The following is a 14,356-nucleotide window of genomic DNA, read 5'->3' on the forward strand; positions in this document are numbered from 1 at the left end:
TGGTGTCATGTGATGCAAGACCATCATCAGGCTGATGTTAAGTGAGAAACTGAAGTCTTAACGCTGCCTGTGGGAATGTGTGGGTGGCAGCCACATACTGAGAGTGGCAAGGCCTCAGTTTTTTATTAATTGGGAGGAAAGCGGGAGATAAAAGATAAATTAATAGCACGATTCAGATATAAGGCAACACCTTGGAGATATTTAATGACTGTGTATGACTATAATGACTGTCTTCAGTCCCTTTGGCTTTCCTCTTTCTGACAGGATTATACTTGACTTAAAAGAATGCCTAAATAAGACTACATGACTTTTGATAAACTGATTTCCTCACCAACTAGAAACAGTCAGAAGTTAAGGAGAGTGTTGGCTTTAGCTAGAGTAATGTCAATCTCTAATACAGACTTAGAAAAAAAAAAAAAAAAAATATTGTACCAAACAAGTTTGTGTCTCTTACATAGGTTTTCACACTCTGCACTTGGGGCTTGGTGTTCGATGTCTCCCTCTGCACACCCTCCTGCACTATATTGATAATGGAGTCTTGCATTTGACAGAAACATGTGTCAGGAAATTGCTGAAAGGTAAAGTGAGTTTCATGTCTTTCATTTGTTACTAGCCAGCTAATTGGAAGTGATGTCCTTTCAGCCGTTCAAACTCAGACATGGGATTTACTGCCTGGGAGACTCAGTTCTTCTTCCAGAGTGCTTTTTCAGTGAGGGCTGTAGCTGATGGCATTGCCCAGCTGCAAGGAGAAAATTAGGGCTCAGACTATGTGATTATTACCGTAGTAGACAAAGAAATACCTGTTTGGGGAGAATTTGAGTTTATAATTTTTCTCGTTGGGACTTCTTAGAAAAGTGAATACTAAAGATAGTCATAGAATTTGTTGTGGGATTTCTGTGACTCTATGAAAGTGCACACCTATGTGTAAGGAAGTTAGTCTGCTATCCAGGCCTTAGCTTTTGTTTTAATTATGTTTGGAACAAGATAATCCTAGTGCTGGGACTGGGAAATGGCTAGAAACTCAGTACTAGGAAGTAAAAATTCAAAATAAGTAAACAAAAGCCTAACTGACCCAGCGTCCCAATATTTTGGGGAATATTGAGATTGTGAATGTCTTCTAAATAGATAGTAAAGTTGCCTAAAGGTGGGAGTTAAAATCAGTTCTGTGTGAACCCATATAGTCATCAAGAGGGGCCTAAGGCTTCGGAACGAAATAGGGAGTAAGACAAATTGGCAGTTGCAGGCACAGTTAGCATCACACCCATGTTAACTGCCTTTTCGAGATCAGAAGGGAGGAAGCATAAGTTTCCTGGGATACAGCAGCACCATGGTACAACTCTCCAGCAGTAATGCATTTCATCACAGCTGCAACCACGTTCCCTTGTAACATGCTACTTCTCCAGTGTTCGAGAAAAGGGACAGAATATGCAGTATTAGTCTGTGCCTGGACTTGGTAAATGAAATATTATAAATATGGGGAGTTCTACTTAGTCAAAACATGTTTGAATTACTGTATAAATTGTTATATAAAGTGGTGAAGTTAAGTACACATATATAGAAAAATATTTATATAAATAGTATAAACATAAATAACACTTGTAATAGTCCTTATTTAAAATTAAAATTTTCATTTCATTACAAAGATGATATTTATTCAGAATGTCTTAAGTGAAAGTTGAAAGTTTTAGTTATGTGGTTACCATTAACATCGGTGGTTTTGTGTTTGGGTTTTTTTTTTCCTTTCTCTTTTCCTTTTCTTTTCCCTTCTCTTTCTTTTTGCCTTCCTGTAGATCTGGATGACACTGAGAAGAATGAAAAGCTGAAGTTCAGTATTATCATGAGGCTTCCCGAGGTAACTAATAACTTTGGATGTCATTTCTTGGATTTTGGAATCGATAGGAAGTTCCTCCCTGTGCATAGGATCAAGCCAATGGAAGAGTTAGCTGTGATTCAAACAGGGCACAGATATAACCTGAACCTCCGCAGTTTCTCCATCTGGTGCTCGTGACCTGTAGGGTACCCTGACAACTTAAATTATAGGTTGTTCCATAGTGTTTCACAGTGTCTCCAGTACCCTGCAGGAATCAAATAGACAAGGCTGACACTGTTCTGTTGAGTACTCAGCTGCATAAAGCAGATTTTATGGGGTTTAAAGAGTATTTATTTGTGCGTGTGCGTGTTTTATGGCATCCACAAATGCCTTTCTCACTTGTGACCTCTGCATTTAGTTTTATTCATTTTATCAAATATGTTCAAAAGCTGGTACAGTAAAAGCTGTAAAATCTGATCATATCACAACTCTGTGGCGGAGATTGAATTACAAGATCTCCCTCTCTGTGAAATATCCCAGCCTCGCCCGTTGGTAAAGCAACTCCTTTAGCCACATGCTGGAACTGATTACTGATGCTCCATTCAAAGTCCCAACAGAACGGGAGCTTGACTTCTCCTTTTCCCCTTTTGTTCTTAGTGCGCACCACAGTACTGCAGAGGAAGCACAACATCTCAGTGAGCAGAGGAAAACCAGGGATCCCCCCCTTGGGGAGCGCCTTGCTGTAGAACAGGCTTTTCTCAACATAAGTTGCTTATTGTTTGCTCATTATGGGCTGTTACATATAGTTCAGATAGCCAGAAGTGCTGCTTTGGTTTTCTTCTAACAAGGGCTTCTTTATTCGGCAGCAGTTTTGAGAAGGGGTAGGGAAGGAGAACTCCACAGGACATTCTTTGTCCTCTGTATCTCATTTTGGGCATGGGTTGGTGAGCTGGGGTCAGCGTGGGGCCTCTCTGAACTGTCAGTTCCAGGCCTAGTGGGTGGGGAACACCACTCCATTCCAACCGCGCTTTGACGCGAGGGGCTGAGCTGTGAGTGCTTTAAGGGACACGTACTGCTAGTTACGCACGGTAGGCTCAGTGCCTTATTGTGTCTATTTACAGCTTTGGGAAAAAATGCAGAGAATAGTTTGTTTGCCAAAAAGGACACTTTGGGGTGACTCGGACTATTTTGAGCAGGTTGCATTCACTAGATGACTTCAGTTGCATCAGAAGCAAGTATTTAAGCACCGTTGAAACTGTCCAGCATTTCCTAAATGAACTCTTTCAGTAGTCTGTATTGCAATACAACTGAAAGTAAGGGTGGGGGAAGATCTGGATAGGGAAAATAGCAGAAGGTGGAGCTAATTTCACAGTGTGTTCATATTTGTTTGCTTATTGGTTCGGATTGGAAGCTTTGGAACACCTAGGTTTGAATCTCTCTTGCCTTTGGGAATGTGAATCAATGTTATCAATTCCCAGGATGATGTCCTAAATAATGCAATGCAAACTGTGTTCCCAGTCTCTCTCCTTGTCGGCATTCTGCTTTTGTAAGATTCCTCAGGCTGAGCCTGAGAGAAGCCCTGTTCTGAACGGAGCTTTGAGGAATGGGGCATCTGTGTTATTCTTTGGAAGAAGAATGGATCTAAAACAAAGAGTCACAGTAAAGGATAAATGGTCATTTTAAGCCTCAATTAATATTTAGGTACACATGCAAAGTGGGACAGAGGTAATGGGACAGACTGATTGATGGAAACTTACTGAGTAGCTCATTGGGTAACTGAGTAGCAAGGTTTTGATTGTTTCCCACGTTTTGGGAGCATATTGTAATCTCTTAGTTACTGGCTATGAAGGGAAGTTTCCGTGGCTAAAAATGATGATGTCTTAGCTTCTGTCATCAGTGTCTGAAAGCAAAGCAGTCTATGGTACAGCCTGGATTTTTTTTCTCTTTTTTTTCCTCCTTTTCCCCCTCCTAAGTTTCCACTGTCCTGTGTTTATGTTCTCAGGTTTTTGGTTTTTGGTTTTTGCTTACTAGGCTCTTGGTCAAAAGGTCCGCCAGTTTTGGAATCATCCAATAAATGCTAATTTCATTGCACGGAAATATGTGAAACTTTTGCTTGAGAAGCTGGGGAACAGGCAGGTAAGAGCACATAGGCTGTTTTTTTTAACCTTTGGCTTTGACAGTGTTGAGATTCGTGACCTTTCTGTAGACCATAACACACTAAAGGTAACACTGAAACTTGGTACTGTGCAACTTTGTGAATTAACCTGATATATTCTCCCTTACAGTGTAGCCGGCCTATCCCTGAGAGACTTTCAGTCCCTGTAGAGTTTTTGCCACTTAACTACCTGACTAATATGCTGGCAGAGATAGAAAATCAAGGTAATGTTAATTCTGTACTTTGGAAGACCAGTAATTGTTACCCTTTGATGCTCACGCTCAGCCATATCCTGACTATATTGACATAACTGAGTTCTAAAACTCCAGTGATGTCTGAACATGTAGGTTTGGTCATCTTTCTGCTGATGGGAATTGTCGGGGGGCTTCTTCACTGCATATCCTTTCATCCAAATCCTTTGTATGTTGAATCCAGTTAGCAAACTTGCATTTTTCAGAACACATGTGGTAAAACGTGGTTCGTGTACGGCATGGTGGTAGCTGTTTTTCTGTGTTCAAATGGGAAGAAGGGCTTGTTCCTTATTTATACAGTATGGTGGCCAAGAGGCAACCAAAATCAGATCTTCCACTTCAGGAAAGAGTACCAAGATCACTAGGTTAGGAGCTGCTGTGAAGTAACAGGCATTTTTTTTATTTCAATGCTGTCCCTTTTTTTAAATTAAATTCAAATTGGTTAGGGTACTTGCTTCATACAGTGAACCTAAGCATCTGAAGATTCTGAATTCCACTGAAAAAGCAAGGTGTGTTAAGGGAAGCATTATACTTTTTAGCGTTACTGGCTATGCCTATACTAATAAACAAAATAAAGTCAGGATAAGGACCTGAAGGCTAAACCAGGATTGTCCGCGTATGGATATCATCCCATTTGGGGAGGAAAAAGAGTTAAACCATATAGAAGCATATGAGAATGGTCCATTTTACGTACTAGCGCAAACATAGCCACTGTGCTTAAATCTTTTTTTGGATCTCCAGTGTAGAATTAGTATGGAAATCCCTAGTGGCCTCCAGAGATGGTCTGTCGTTTACTTATATCCCACTAACAGGAAAGTTTCTGCCACAGATGAGCATCCAAATGACTCCACTGAAAGCTGTAGGTACTTCGTGTAAATGAAAACACGGGTCCATCTATTATCTTATCTCTCAGTATTGTAGATGAAGATGTTTAACAGACTGCAAGACTAAGTTACCAGAACACCGTTTGATTTTGTAAATACCAACTTTCTCACTTTTCTAGGTGTGCATCCATATGAAAAACAAGATCATGTTAATGTAAGATTTATAGAGGAAACTGCACTCAAACACACTATGATGCTTTTGGGCCTCAAATATTCCTGAAGTAACATGCTGTTGAAGAAAGCTAACTGTGGTACTCTTACGTAAAAGTATTCACACAGAAATGTGCAACCAACTTTTTTTTGTTTGTTTTAAACTTAAATGTCATGTTGTTTTCCAAATAATCTGCAGTTTTGTGTAGCCACCATTACTGACATAAGCTACTCAAAATATTCTTTGGTGCAAGGCTGAAATCACTGACTTCTAGATAAATCCTAGAGAAATTTGTCTGACACAAACCCAGGTTCCCAATGAAAAATATCTGTGGTTTCATTGTTTCATGCTGAAGTGGTCAAATAAGTAGAACGACAGCAGGTATCAAAACACGCTGTGAAAATTGGTATTAATGTCAATTATTTTAACAAGATACACAATCCTGAAAAAGGTAGTCCAGTTGTATTGTACAATAACAAGAAACCCGTAACTGTTTACTCATTTAGATTAATAGAAGGATTTCTTGGTGTGTTTATGTAAAGCAGGTAAGAATAATAAATGGTGAATCAGTCTGTATATAATGCATCAGTCATGATGTATTCATTCCTTGTGGTGGTCATGTGTTATCTTACAGTACTTCTGCCTTTGGAGCTGCATTCTAATATATTCAGTTTTGTAATTGGCGCAAAATGTAATCTTCTTAAAGTGCATGCAACAGGGTTTGGTTTTGTTTTTTTAAGATATGTATAATATATTGTAAGCAATACAGGATAAGAAAAAAGTTCTTTAGAAATTTACCTTAACGGTGACTTGGACAGAGTTTTACTTAATTCTTTCCTTACAACTTTTAGTGTTACAGTTCAAACCTCAGCTTCAGAAAGAAATCATGGAGGTTGTTTTTCCTTCATTTTCAACTTTTATTTATGTATAACTGAACCAGTGTTGTTTGGGTTTTTTTTTTAAGTTCTGAACTGTGACATTAATTTAAAATAGTAAAAGTGGTTTGCTATGCAGAGAAAATCTTAAGTTCTGACATGTAGGATTTCTGCAGTCTTTATTGGATTTAAAAACAACTCTGTCAAAGTTTCAGACTATTAAACTAGTGAAACTCACTGACAATTTGACAGATTTTGGAGGTTTTCAATAGCAACCTCTGGTATTCTCTCTGAGCTGTTTCCACTGATGCTCCCTGTTCCTAACCAGTGAAATAAAAAGGTCCAGTTCTCAGGGGTGACTCGGCAAGTTCATGGTCATTCCCTTGTCATTGCCATCAGTGGAGCAAGAGTTTTAGCTTTCTCAGTAACTGCATAGAGGGAAGGAATATTTTTCTCAATATAATTAAAATTTGTCCAGCAAGCATAAACTCCAATCCCAGACTGCAGAAAGCTATGTTGGTGTATTTGTGTAAGTGGTGGGGACTTTGTTCATATTGTATTAATAACAAGAGAAGATTTTCTATCCTTTTCTTTTTAATGAAATGCATTATAAAATATAATCAGATGCAATAAAACTTCACCTGGAAAAAAAAATAAGCGCAGTATGATGATCACTCATTTTCAAATACTGCACTGCATTTGGGATACCATGCTGCTCCTAGCCAGGAGAAGGGAACTTGTATCATTGACTGTTTAGCTATGGTTCTGGTGTTGACAACTACTTTGTTTTCATCTTGGAATTTGGCTAAACACTAATGGACGTTCCTTCAGTGTAGAGTAAATGCTATTGACCCTTGAGATTCAGCAACTGGTAGTGGCCTCTCCTGCTTTAGGTGCTGCCTGTTCATATTTCAATTGGCTTTACAATAGGTTTTCTGAAATGTCTCATATTTGAACCAGGCTCACTTGGTTTGAAAGGAGCCAGAGCGCCGTAGGGCTGCGGCAATGGGAGACTGTATTCATCGTCTGGGATATAGGCGGTTGGGCGTTGTTCAGCTGTCGTGTGGACACAGCTGGGTGCTGCGGCTTGTTCCTCTTCTGCAGCATGCTGTGAAAGAAACACATTTTGATCACAGAGTGATTATATCCTTTAAAACTCCAGTAGTCTCCTCAGCCAGCATACAGAATGCCTAACAAAAGAAACACCATTAGTCTAATCCTTAGCAGATTAGGAAACCCAGAGGGTATTAAGTGTTCATTGGAAGGAAAGCATGAGTTATTGACCACGTAGATGTGAGTTTGTCCTTTTAAGTAGTAAACGGTTTGAGCCTGTAATGCTTTTGTTATTTGTGAAGAAAACAGATTAGATGAACTTATAAAAGTTGTAATAAGTATGCACAGAACATCTCAGGAACGGGATAATTGTTCTGAGGCTTCAAAACGTGGCTGTATTTACGCTGACAGCAGCTGTTCCTGAATACAGTTACTGCAGTGAGCTTGTGTCCACAGCACTGAAAGGAAACTGAGTCATAGCATGAGCAGAAGTGTTAATGACAGAGAAGTTTCTTATTCTAAACCAGTTTTACTGCAGCATTTCTGTGTGACTTCAAGTTCTTTCAGTGTATGCAGTGTATTCCTCTCCCAGCTTTGTGCGCCTTTCAGATTCCCTTGGAGTGATCAGCTAAAGCATTCATGTAGCAAAGCTAATTCCCCATCAGCAAGAGTTCCCTCAGTATACACACCTCATTTTTATACTGCTTTTTCTTCTCTGTGAGCTCTCTGCTCAGGGATCACTGACGGTCTCAAGGAGGCAGGGTACCCAGCAGGGTAGAATTTGAAGCACTATTTGAAATGCAGCCCTGCCTACCCTCACTGTCTTGCCCAGCAATCTGATTTCTTGCTGCTTCTGGTCTAATGTTCACTGCATCTGGTATGTGGAAGACGCTAAACTTATTTTTCCTGAACCCCACACCCCACCTTTTGCAGCTTTACCTTGAAATCAAATGGAAAGCAATACGTCACTGATGGCTATCTCACCATCATCCCAAAACATGGTCACACAAGTTAATAACTGAAGGTAAGTCTTCCTTTTAGTGTAACGTGTTCTCTTCTTAAGATTCAGTGACCAGTTCTAAGCGGTGTACCAGACTGCAGTTACAGCTCCACAAGCCTGCAGTGTACCACTTCACTAGTTGTCTTCACACCATCATCTCCACTGACTCCTGGAGCTCCATGTTTGGCAGCGAACAGCTATGCAGTGAGCTAGCACAGCTCTTTCAGAAAGACAAGCTAGAGCAGTGAAAAGATGGGGCTGAAGATCTAATTGCAACGTATGGCAAAAACTTACTTTAGCTCTGGCTTCAGCTGCTTCTTTTTGCATCTTCTCGTTGCGTAATATCTTCAACCATTCATTTTCTGTTTCTTTGGGAGGGGGAAGGCCTTGATCTATCCTTGATGAAACAGTCATCAAAAATTGTTCTTTGTGTCTCATTTCCTGCTGGAGTTTAATGGCAAGTGCTTGCTTCATGGATAGCTCTGCAACAAGAGCCATCACCTTCTGGGTTCTGTCCTTTATCTTCTTCTGCAGTTCGTTTGTCTGGAATAAGTAATTGCATTTTAGTTGGAGCTTCCCTTTAGACACTTACTGGCCATGACACGTAGCTAAGTGGTAAGTGTGAAAACAAGTCTAGCTTGATTCGGTTTTAAAAAATAGTTCCATACTTGAAAATGACTTAAGGAAACAGGACGTGTGTTTCTATGTACACTCAGAAACACAGAAACTTGCATAAAAAGTCACATTTATTCTAATACAAGGTACAGAAAAGCAAGTCTGTATTTATCTCCTGCCCTTTTCAGCTGAATAGCAAAACTCCCACTGCCCTCAAAGGCAGGCATTAAACCCAGATTCCTATTGATCTTGTGCACAATTAACTTTGTAATAAAGGTGTAATAAGCCCAATCCTTACAAGATAATTGACAATGCAGACACAGCAGGGCTACGGTTTGTGAAGTTATCCTTGGCAGGGGAATGAACAGAAAAGGAACGGGACAGGAATCCTTGAGTCTGACTGGGGATGATTTAAACAAAAAAACCCAGCAAAACTCAAATATTCTTTTTTAAGTGACTAAGAGGGAATTGGGAGAGTCAGAGCACTCGAATATAACTTTTGGCACTCTGCCATTTTTACAGTAGTTTATTAGCCCATGGCTATGATTTCACAAACCCAAATAACAGCCGTGTTATTTCTCTGTTTGTGGAAAATTTAAAGATTTACCATAAAGATGTGTTTTGTTTTAAGCCTTTGAGTGCCAAACCTAACACCTAAAAAAAAAAAAAAAAATAAAAAAAAAATTAATCCTGGCCTTGTTTTACATTAATTACTTTTAATTACTTTGCATTTGTTTTTTTTACTGTCTTTCACTCAGCTCTGCTCTATTTGGAGCTTTCTGATTAAGGAGGTGGGGGTGAGAGGATTTTTGCTCTTCCCCAAACAATATTACCGGCAGTTAACAGGAAATAGCTATAATTATATAAAAGTAACTGTATTGAAAATGGTATTTCTTTCCTGTGTGGTTCTCCCTACCTAAATAACAAAGAAACTTTGAGCCAGATATCGAGTTTATCTTTTTCTATGTTGGAGGGATATAGAACTTACCTGGCTTTTCCGTATTTCTTTTTATCCATAATGTGTTTGTGGTGGAAGGGCTGTTCAGTACACACACAAAAGGAGGATTCTCCCAAGTTTCTAAGCACTCAACCTGAGAAATAACTAATCCCGTATTTCGGTGAAAGGTGCTATTTATGATGCAACTTTCTTTCAAAAAGAAAGTACACTCACCTAATGCTCTTGCTATGTCTATATTACTGTTATTACTAAATGCCTATAATTTCTGAAGACTAACATATGACTTGCCTATCAATATTTCCAGCCACTAGTTTTGTAATTTGCAAGTGAGTCATCTTACCTCTTGCCCAGTTATTATTTCATTTTGTATAGGCCGGCAAGCAGAGCGTGCGATGCCCTTCTTACCCTTTTAGCTAACAGCAGTGTGTCCTGCTTCCCGTTCTCTGCTGTGGCACGGATTCTGGCTGTCAGCTGGGAAACGTGCTCGTAGAGAAAATCTGTTTCCAGCAACTTCTCCTCTTTCTGCACCAGCTCTACCTCTAGCTGCAGCAAGGAGCACACAGGGTGTAGGTAAGTGACAGGGGAAGGTGCAACACAAGGTTTTCCCGTGATTGCTTTGAGAGCTGCTGAAATAATACGGGTGAACAGCCATAAATAATCACTTCGCCATCAGTTTTCTCAAAATTTTCACCCTCTCTGCCAAGTACCAGGCCAAAGTTGGTTCAGTTGGTTACTGTCAGTTGTACGGTTCTTCCGTATCAGATCGGGCCCTTTTGGGGGGCAGGGGGTTACACCAGCATTATTACTGCCTTGCTGTGATTTTTTGAAAGCAATGGGGTTTTTTCTAGTGCTTTTTTTTTTTTTTTTTAAAATCTTCTGGCTCCTTGAGTCATGCTGTAATAAGAAAGTTCCAGCTCTTGCTTTAAATACCTTTTCCCTTCTGCTGCTAAAAAAAAAAAAAAAGTAGTATGGGCTCCAAAGACTAAGAAAGTACTGTGCAACTAAAAGGATTTTAAAATCACAAGGAGATTGAAAGAGAACATCTAAACCTCCTTCACAACTCCGATGAACCCGGCTTTTTGGTGTGGGGGTTGGCAATAGCGGGCTGTGTTGTAGCCTGCTTGGCTCTTCAGAGCTCCCTCCTGTCAAGGAATATGGGACAGTAAAGCAAAAAACTCAAGTAATTCAAGCAGAAGCATTCATGGTAAATCCTTACAAACTGGATTTCAAAAGGAGGACTTAGGTTCCTCCCCAAACACTAAATACAGAGGGGGGAATTTTGTGCCCCTATAAATAGGACAGACAAAAATATCTAAGAAAGTATCATGGTTGCTCATTCCATTCCTTTACCTTCCCCCCATTCGCCATACAGGAGGTGCCCTGAAATTGGCTTTTATATTGGACCAAATGCTTCATTTTGAAGCCTCCTCTGGCAGTTGCTGGCGGTGCTGCAGTCAGGCCTCCAGCTGCTTGGCTGGCCTGGCTGCTTTTTCCATGGAGACCTGTTCTGTGGCTGCCTGTTCAGCACGGAAACAAAGCAGTATAACCAAACCCTGAGAAGGATGGTTGTCTGATCCTATGTAACATATGCGGACTTTGTTAAGAGGGTGGTGGGACTGCCTCCAGCTCACAGCCTGAGCATTGTGGTGGAACAGCTAATAGCCAGTTGCAGAAGAATGACAAGTTCGTTCGTTAGCGGTTTATTATTTTGCATTTATTTCCCTCTGACGCCTTTTCTGTGCCTTCCAGTAGCGAAGCAGGAGGGACTGCATTGAAGTGCCAGTGATGCGAATGGACCAGCTAGCAGAGGATGCTGCGGAGGCAGGTATACCGCACATAGACCATGTTTTTCACCACCTCTCCAGCCTCTGTAGGAGGAAGTCAAAATGTCCCACAGCCAGTTGTCCTGGAAAGCAGGTGCTGGGCTGGATTTCCCAGTAGCCGATCACAATTATTTAATTTCTCTTACAGAAAGTTTATTTTAAAAACGGAAGATACCATTTGCTTTTTCTAAAAGAGGTCAATCACAGTGGGAGAGCTTGTGATGTGGTAAGTGATGTTACCTGCTCAATCTTTTTTAGCAGCTCAGGTGGAGATGGGTCCTTCCCTCCCAAGTCTCGCTTTCTACCCTCATTCGCGGGGTCGGCAAAGATTTCCTCCATCCGCTTAATCCTGTCCTTGCACTGGGAATACTAGCAAACAAAAAGCCACAATGGTTATTTTTTCAGACAAGAAGCCAAAAGCCCCGTTATTACTACATGACCAGAGATGGAAGGTCTTAGTGTGTTTGGTTTACACCAGGAGACCCGCACTAAAGTGGCTGGGGTGGCTGCACTGCCTGGGCCTGGAAGCAAGACTCCAGCCTTGCTGGGAGACGTTTGGGGTGCTCGGGCAGTGTAAGACTAAGCAAAGCGATACTGGTCAAACACTGGGAAACATTTCTGTACGAAACCAGAGGTGGACGTCCATCATTCTGTCCTATTGTTAATAAATGGTAATTTGAAAAAAACAGTAGCTTGTGCCACAGAAGGTCATCCCTATAATGCACAAATACAAATAAGCTTCATCTTATTAATGGTTTAACTGTCTTGAATGCTTGTTCCCTTGACTCCTCCTCCACATGCAACACAACCACCTGAAATGGTGTATACATAATGCTGCCACATGGAAGAGGCTTTTCTCTGAGCCCAGCAGGTGTCACGACAAGAGCCCTGGACTGGAAGATGATTTTCATCACAGGTTTGGTAAGTCAGAAAAAGGCTGTCTCGGGGGCTCATACCCTCTTCAGCTTCTGCTGGTGGCCTGGATGAAAAGCCGCAGATGGCTTGTACCAAATCACGTCCTTTGGGCCATAGCGGGCTGGGCTCAGGGCCACCCTCCGCAGCCGCTGTTAGCAGGATGGAGCACAGCCGCTGGGGCTGGGCAGCGAGCTGAGACCCACCACAGCTACGGCTCTGTCCTGAGGAGGGAGAGGAGCACCGGGAAAAGTAGGAGCCCCACTGGTGCCCGCTCCCTTCCCCCCCCAGGTCCCTGCAGCCCGGCCGAGCTGGCACCTCCAGTGGCGGAGGCGGCTGGGAGCAGCGGTGGGCGCCGGGGGCTCCTCTGGGACTCACAGCGGGAGCACGTTCCTGCCTAACTTACCCCCAGAGTTTGATCCCACAGACTTACTCAGTGCTAACAGACAAGGTTTCCTGCGGGGGAGAGGGTTAATAGAAAGGATTAGGAGCCATTTAAAATTTTTTTTTTAAGGAGACACAGGTGTGACAGTTGCAGGATGGAAGCAAACCCTGCTGTCTGCCAGAAATTGAGTCCCACCTGCTGCTTTGTCCTCAGGCTACTTTTTTTATCCTCAGGAATACACCAAATGTTTGAGGTGGGAGGTCTTCCTTTATTCCCTACAATCTTCTGTTTGACCCACAGGATCCATTTAGGGATGTAGGAAGGGTGCAAGTGCCTGACAGTTTGGTTGCAAGTTAAATCTGAAAGTCCTTCTTCCTGCTGGTTAGCACTAAAGGTCTCATCCCTATAGGCATCCAAGTTTTCTATGTTCCAGGCATGTGTCCTGAAGTGACTCGGTGACACTGAGCGATGTGGTACTCTGGGGACCCATAGAGGCAGGTGTTCCCTGACCTTTCCGACGTGAGACCTTCCGGTGGAATAGTGCTTCCCAGAATACACTAGATGGCCACCCATCCTTCGCATAAATACTCACTGAAGGAGTGACTGGGACCATCTCTTCATGTTTGCACTTGCAGGACTGACAGTGCTGGGTTTTGTGTGGTGTTATGCACCTGGCCATCCATCAGCACATTGTCACTCCAACCTTGATCTATTAGCACTGACATAACATAACCCAGCTAAGTTGCTATAAATGCTAACCATCAATTGCAGGTGATGATATTATTATGGAAATAAGTGGTCACTGGCTCTTAAAGTTATGAACAGTCAGCAAAAAGATAAAGTAAATGTTTAGATGTTGCTACAGGGATGGGGTTTGTCACTGGAAGTTAACAAGTCATGTTCAACTGGAAAGGGGAAACTGGCAGATCTTCTCGGGTGATAACGGAACATTACCAGAACACTTGTCTTAAACACTTCTTTTTCTGATAAAAAAGCACCATGCAGCTCGCTCTTTCACACTTTGTCTGAGAGCAGGCAAAGTAAAAACCTTAAATAACTGTAATGAACAATTTCCTTGTCAAATCATGATTCGGTTTAAAATGAACTCTATTCAGTGTGTAGCTAGTTTCAGGGGTACTGAAAGATTTATTTATTTTAATTATAAACAACCAAAACTCAAGCCCAATAATACACAGAGCGGAAGAATGTAAGAGCAGGACCAGCACAAACAACAGGATGCAGCTATGCTTCCAGAGGTGTTTCGTATCTGGGGCCAAATTTCTCAACTACTAACTCGGGTGAAAATGCTTTGTTGGAGGCAGTGGTACCTTAATGAGATTAGGGACAGCTCACCAAGTAAAATTTTGCGGGATTGAATTGTTACTTTAGAGGAGAAGGACTTGCAGAAAAAACACTGTCCAAACCAGAAGAAAGATGCATAAAAAGTTTCATGTTAAATACTTGACTTACTTTTAAATGCAACA

At 41.5% G+C, this 14,356-nt stretch overlaps 2 protein-coding genes across 2 annotated transcripts in view; one reads left to right on the forward strand and one right to left on the reverse strand.

Moving 5' to 3' along the window:
• The window catches only part of GSAP (gamma-secretase activating protein), a 43,152-nt gene extending 37,832 nt beyond the window's left edge, over positions 1-5,320 (forward strand). The window contains exons 26-30 of the mRNA XM_009575877.1: positions 459-578; positions 1,791-1,852; positions 3,842-3,946; positions 4,096-4,189; positions 5,220-5,320. Of these exons, the coding sequence (XP_009574172.1) occupies positions 459-578; positions 1,791-1,852; positions 3,842-3,946; positions 4,096-4,189; positions 5,220-5,320 (482 nt within the window). The remainder of the gene's footprint in view (positions 1-458; positions 579-1,790; positions 1,853-3,841; positions 3,947-4,095; positions 4,190-5,219) is intronic.
• Positions 5,321-7,030: 1,710 nt separating this feature from the next.
• Positions 7,031-14,356, reverse strand: part of CCDC146 (coiled-coil domain containing 146) — a gene marked incomplete at its 5' end in the record, with an annotated part of 40,002 nt that continues 32,676 nt past the window's right edge. Inside the window, 4 exons of the mRNA XM_009575878.1 lie at positions 7,031-7,234; positions 8,474-8,722; positions 10,158-10,295; positions 11,816-11,944. Coding sequence (XP_009574173.1) covers positions 7,031-7,234; positions 8,474-8,722; positions 10,158-10,295; positions 11,816-11,944 — 720 coding nt within the window. The remainder of the gene's footprint in view (positions 7,235-8,473; positions 8,723-10,157; positions 10,296-11,815; positions 11,945-14,356) is intronic.

The sequence above is a fragment of the Fulmarus glacialis genome, unplaced genomic scaffold (genome assembly GCF_000690835.1).
Source record: "Fulmarus glacialis isolate BGI_N327 unplaced genomic scaffold, ASM69083v1 scaffold36884, whole genome shotgun sequence".
NCBI lineage: Eukaryota > Metazoa > Chordata > Aves > Procellariiformes > Procellariidae > Fulmarus > Fulmarus glacialis.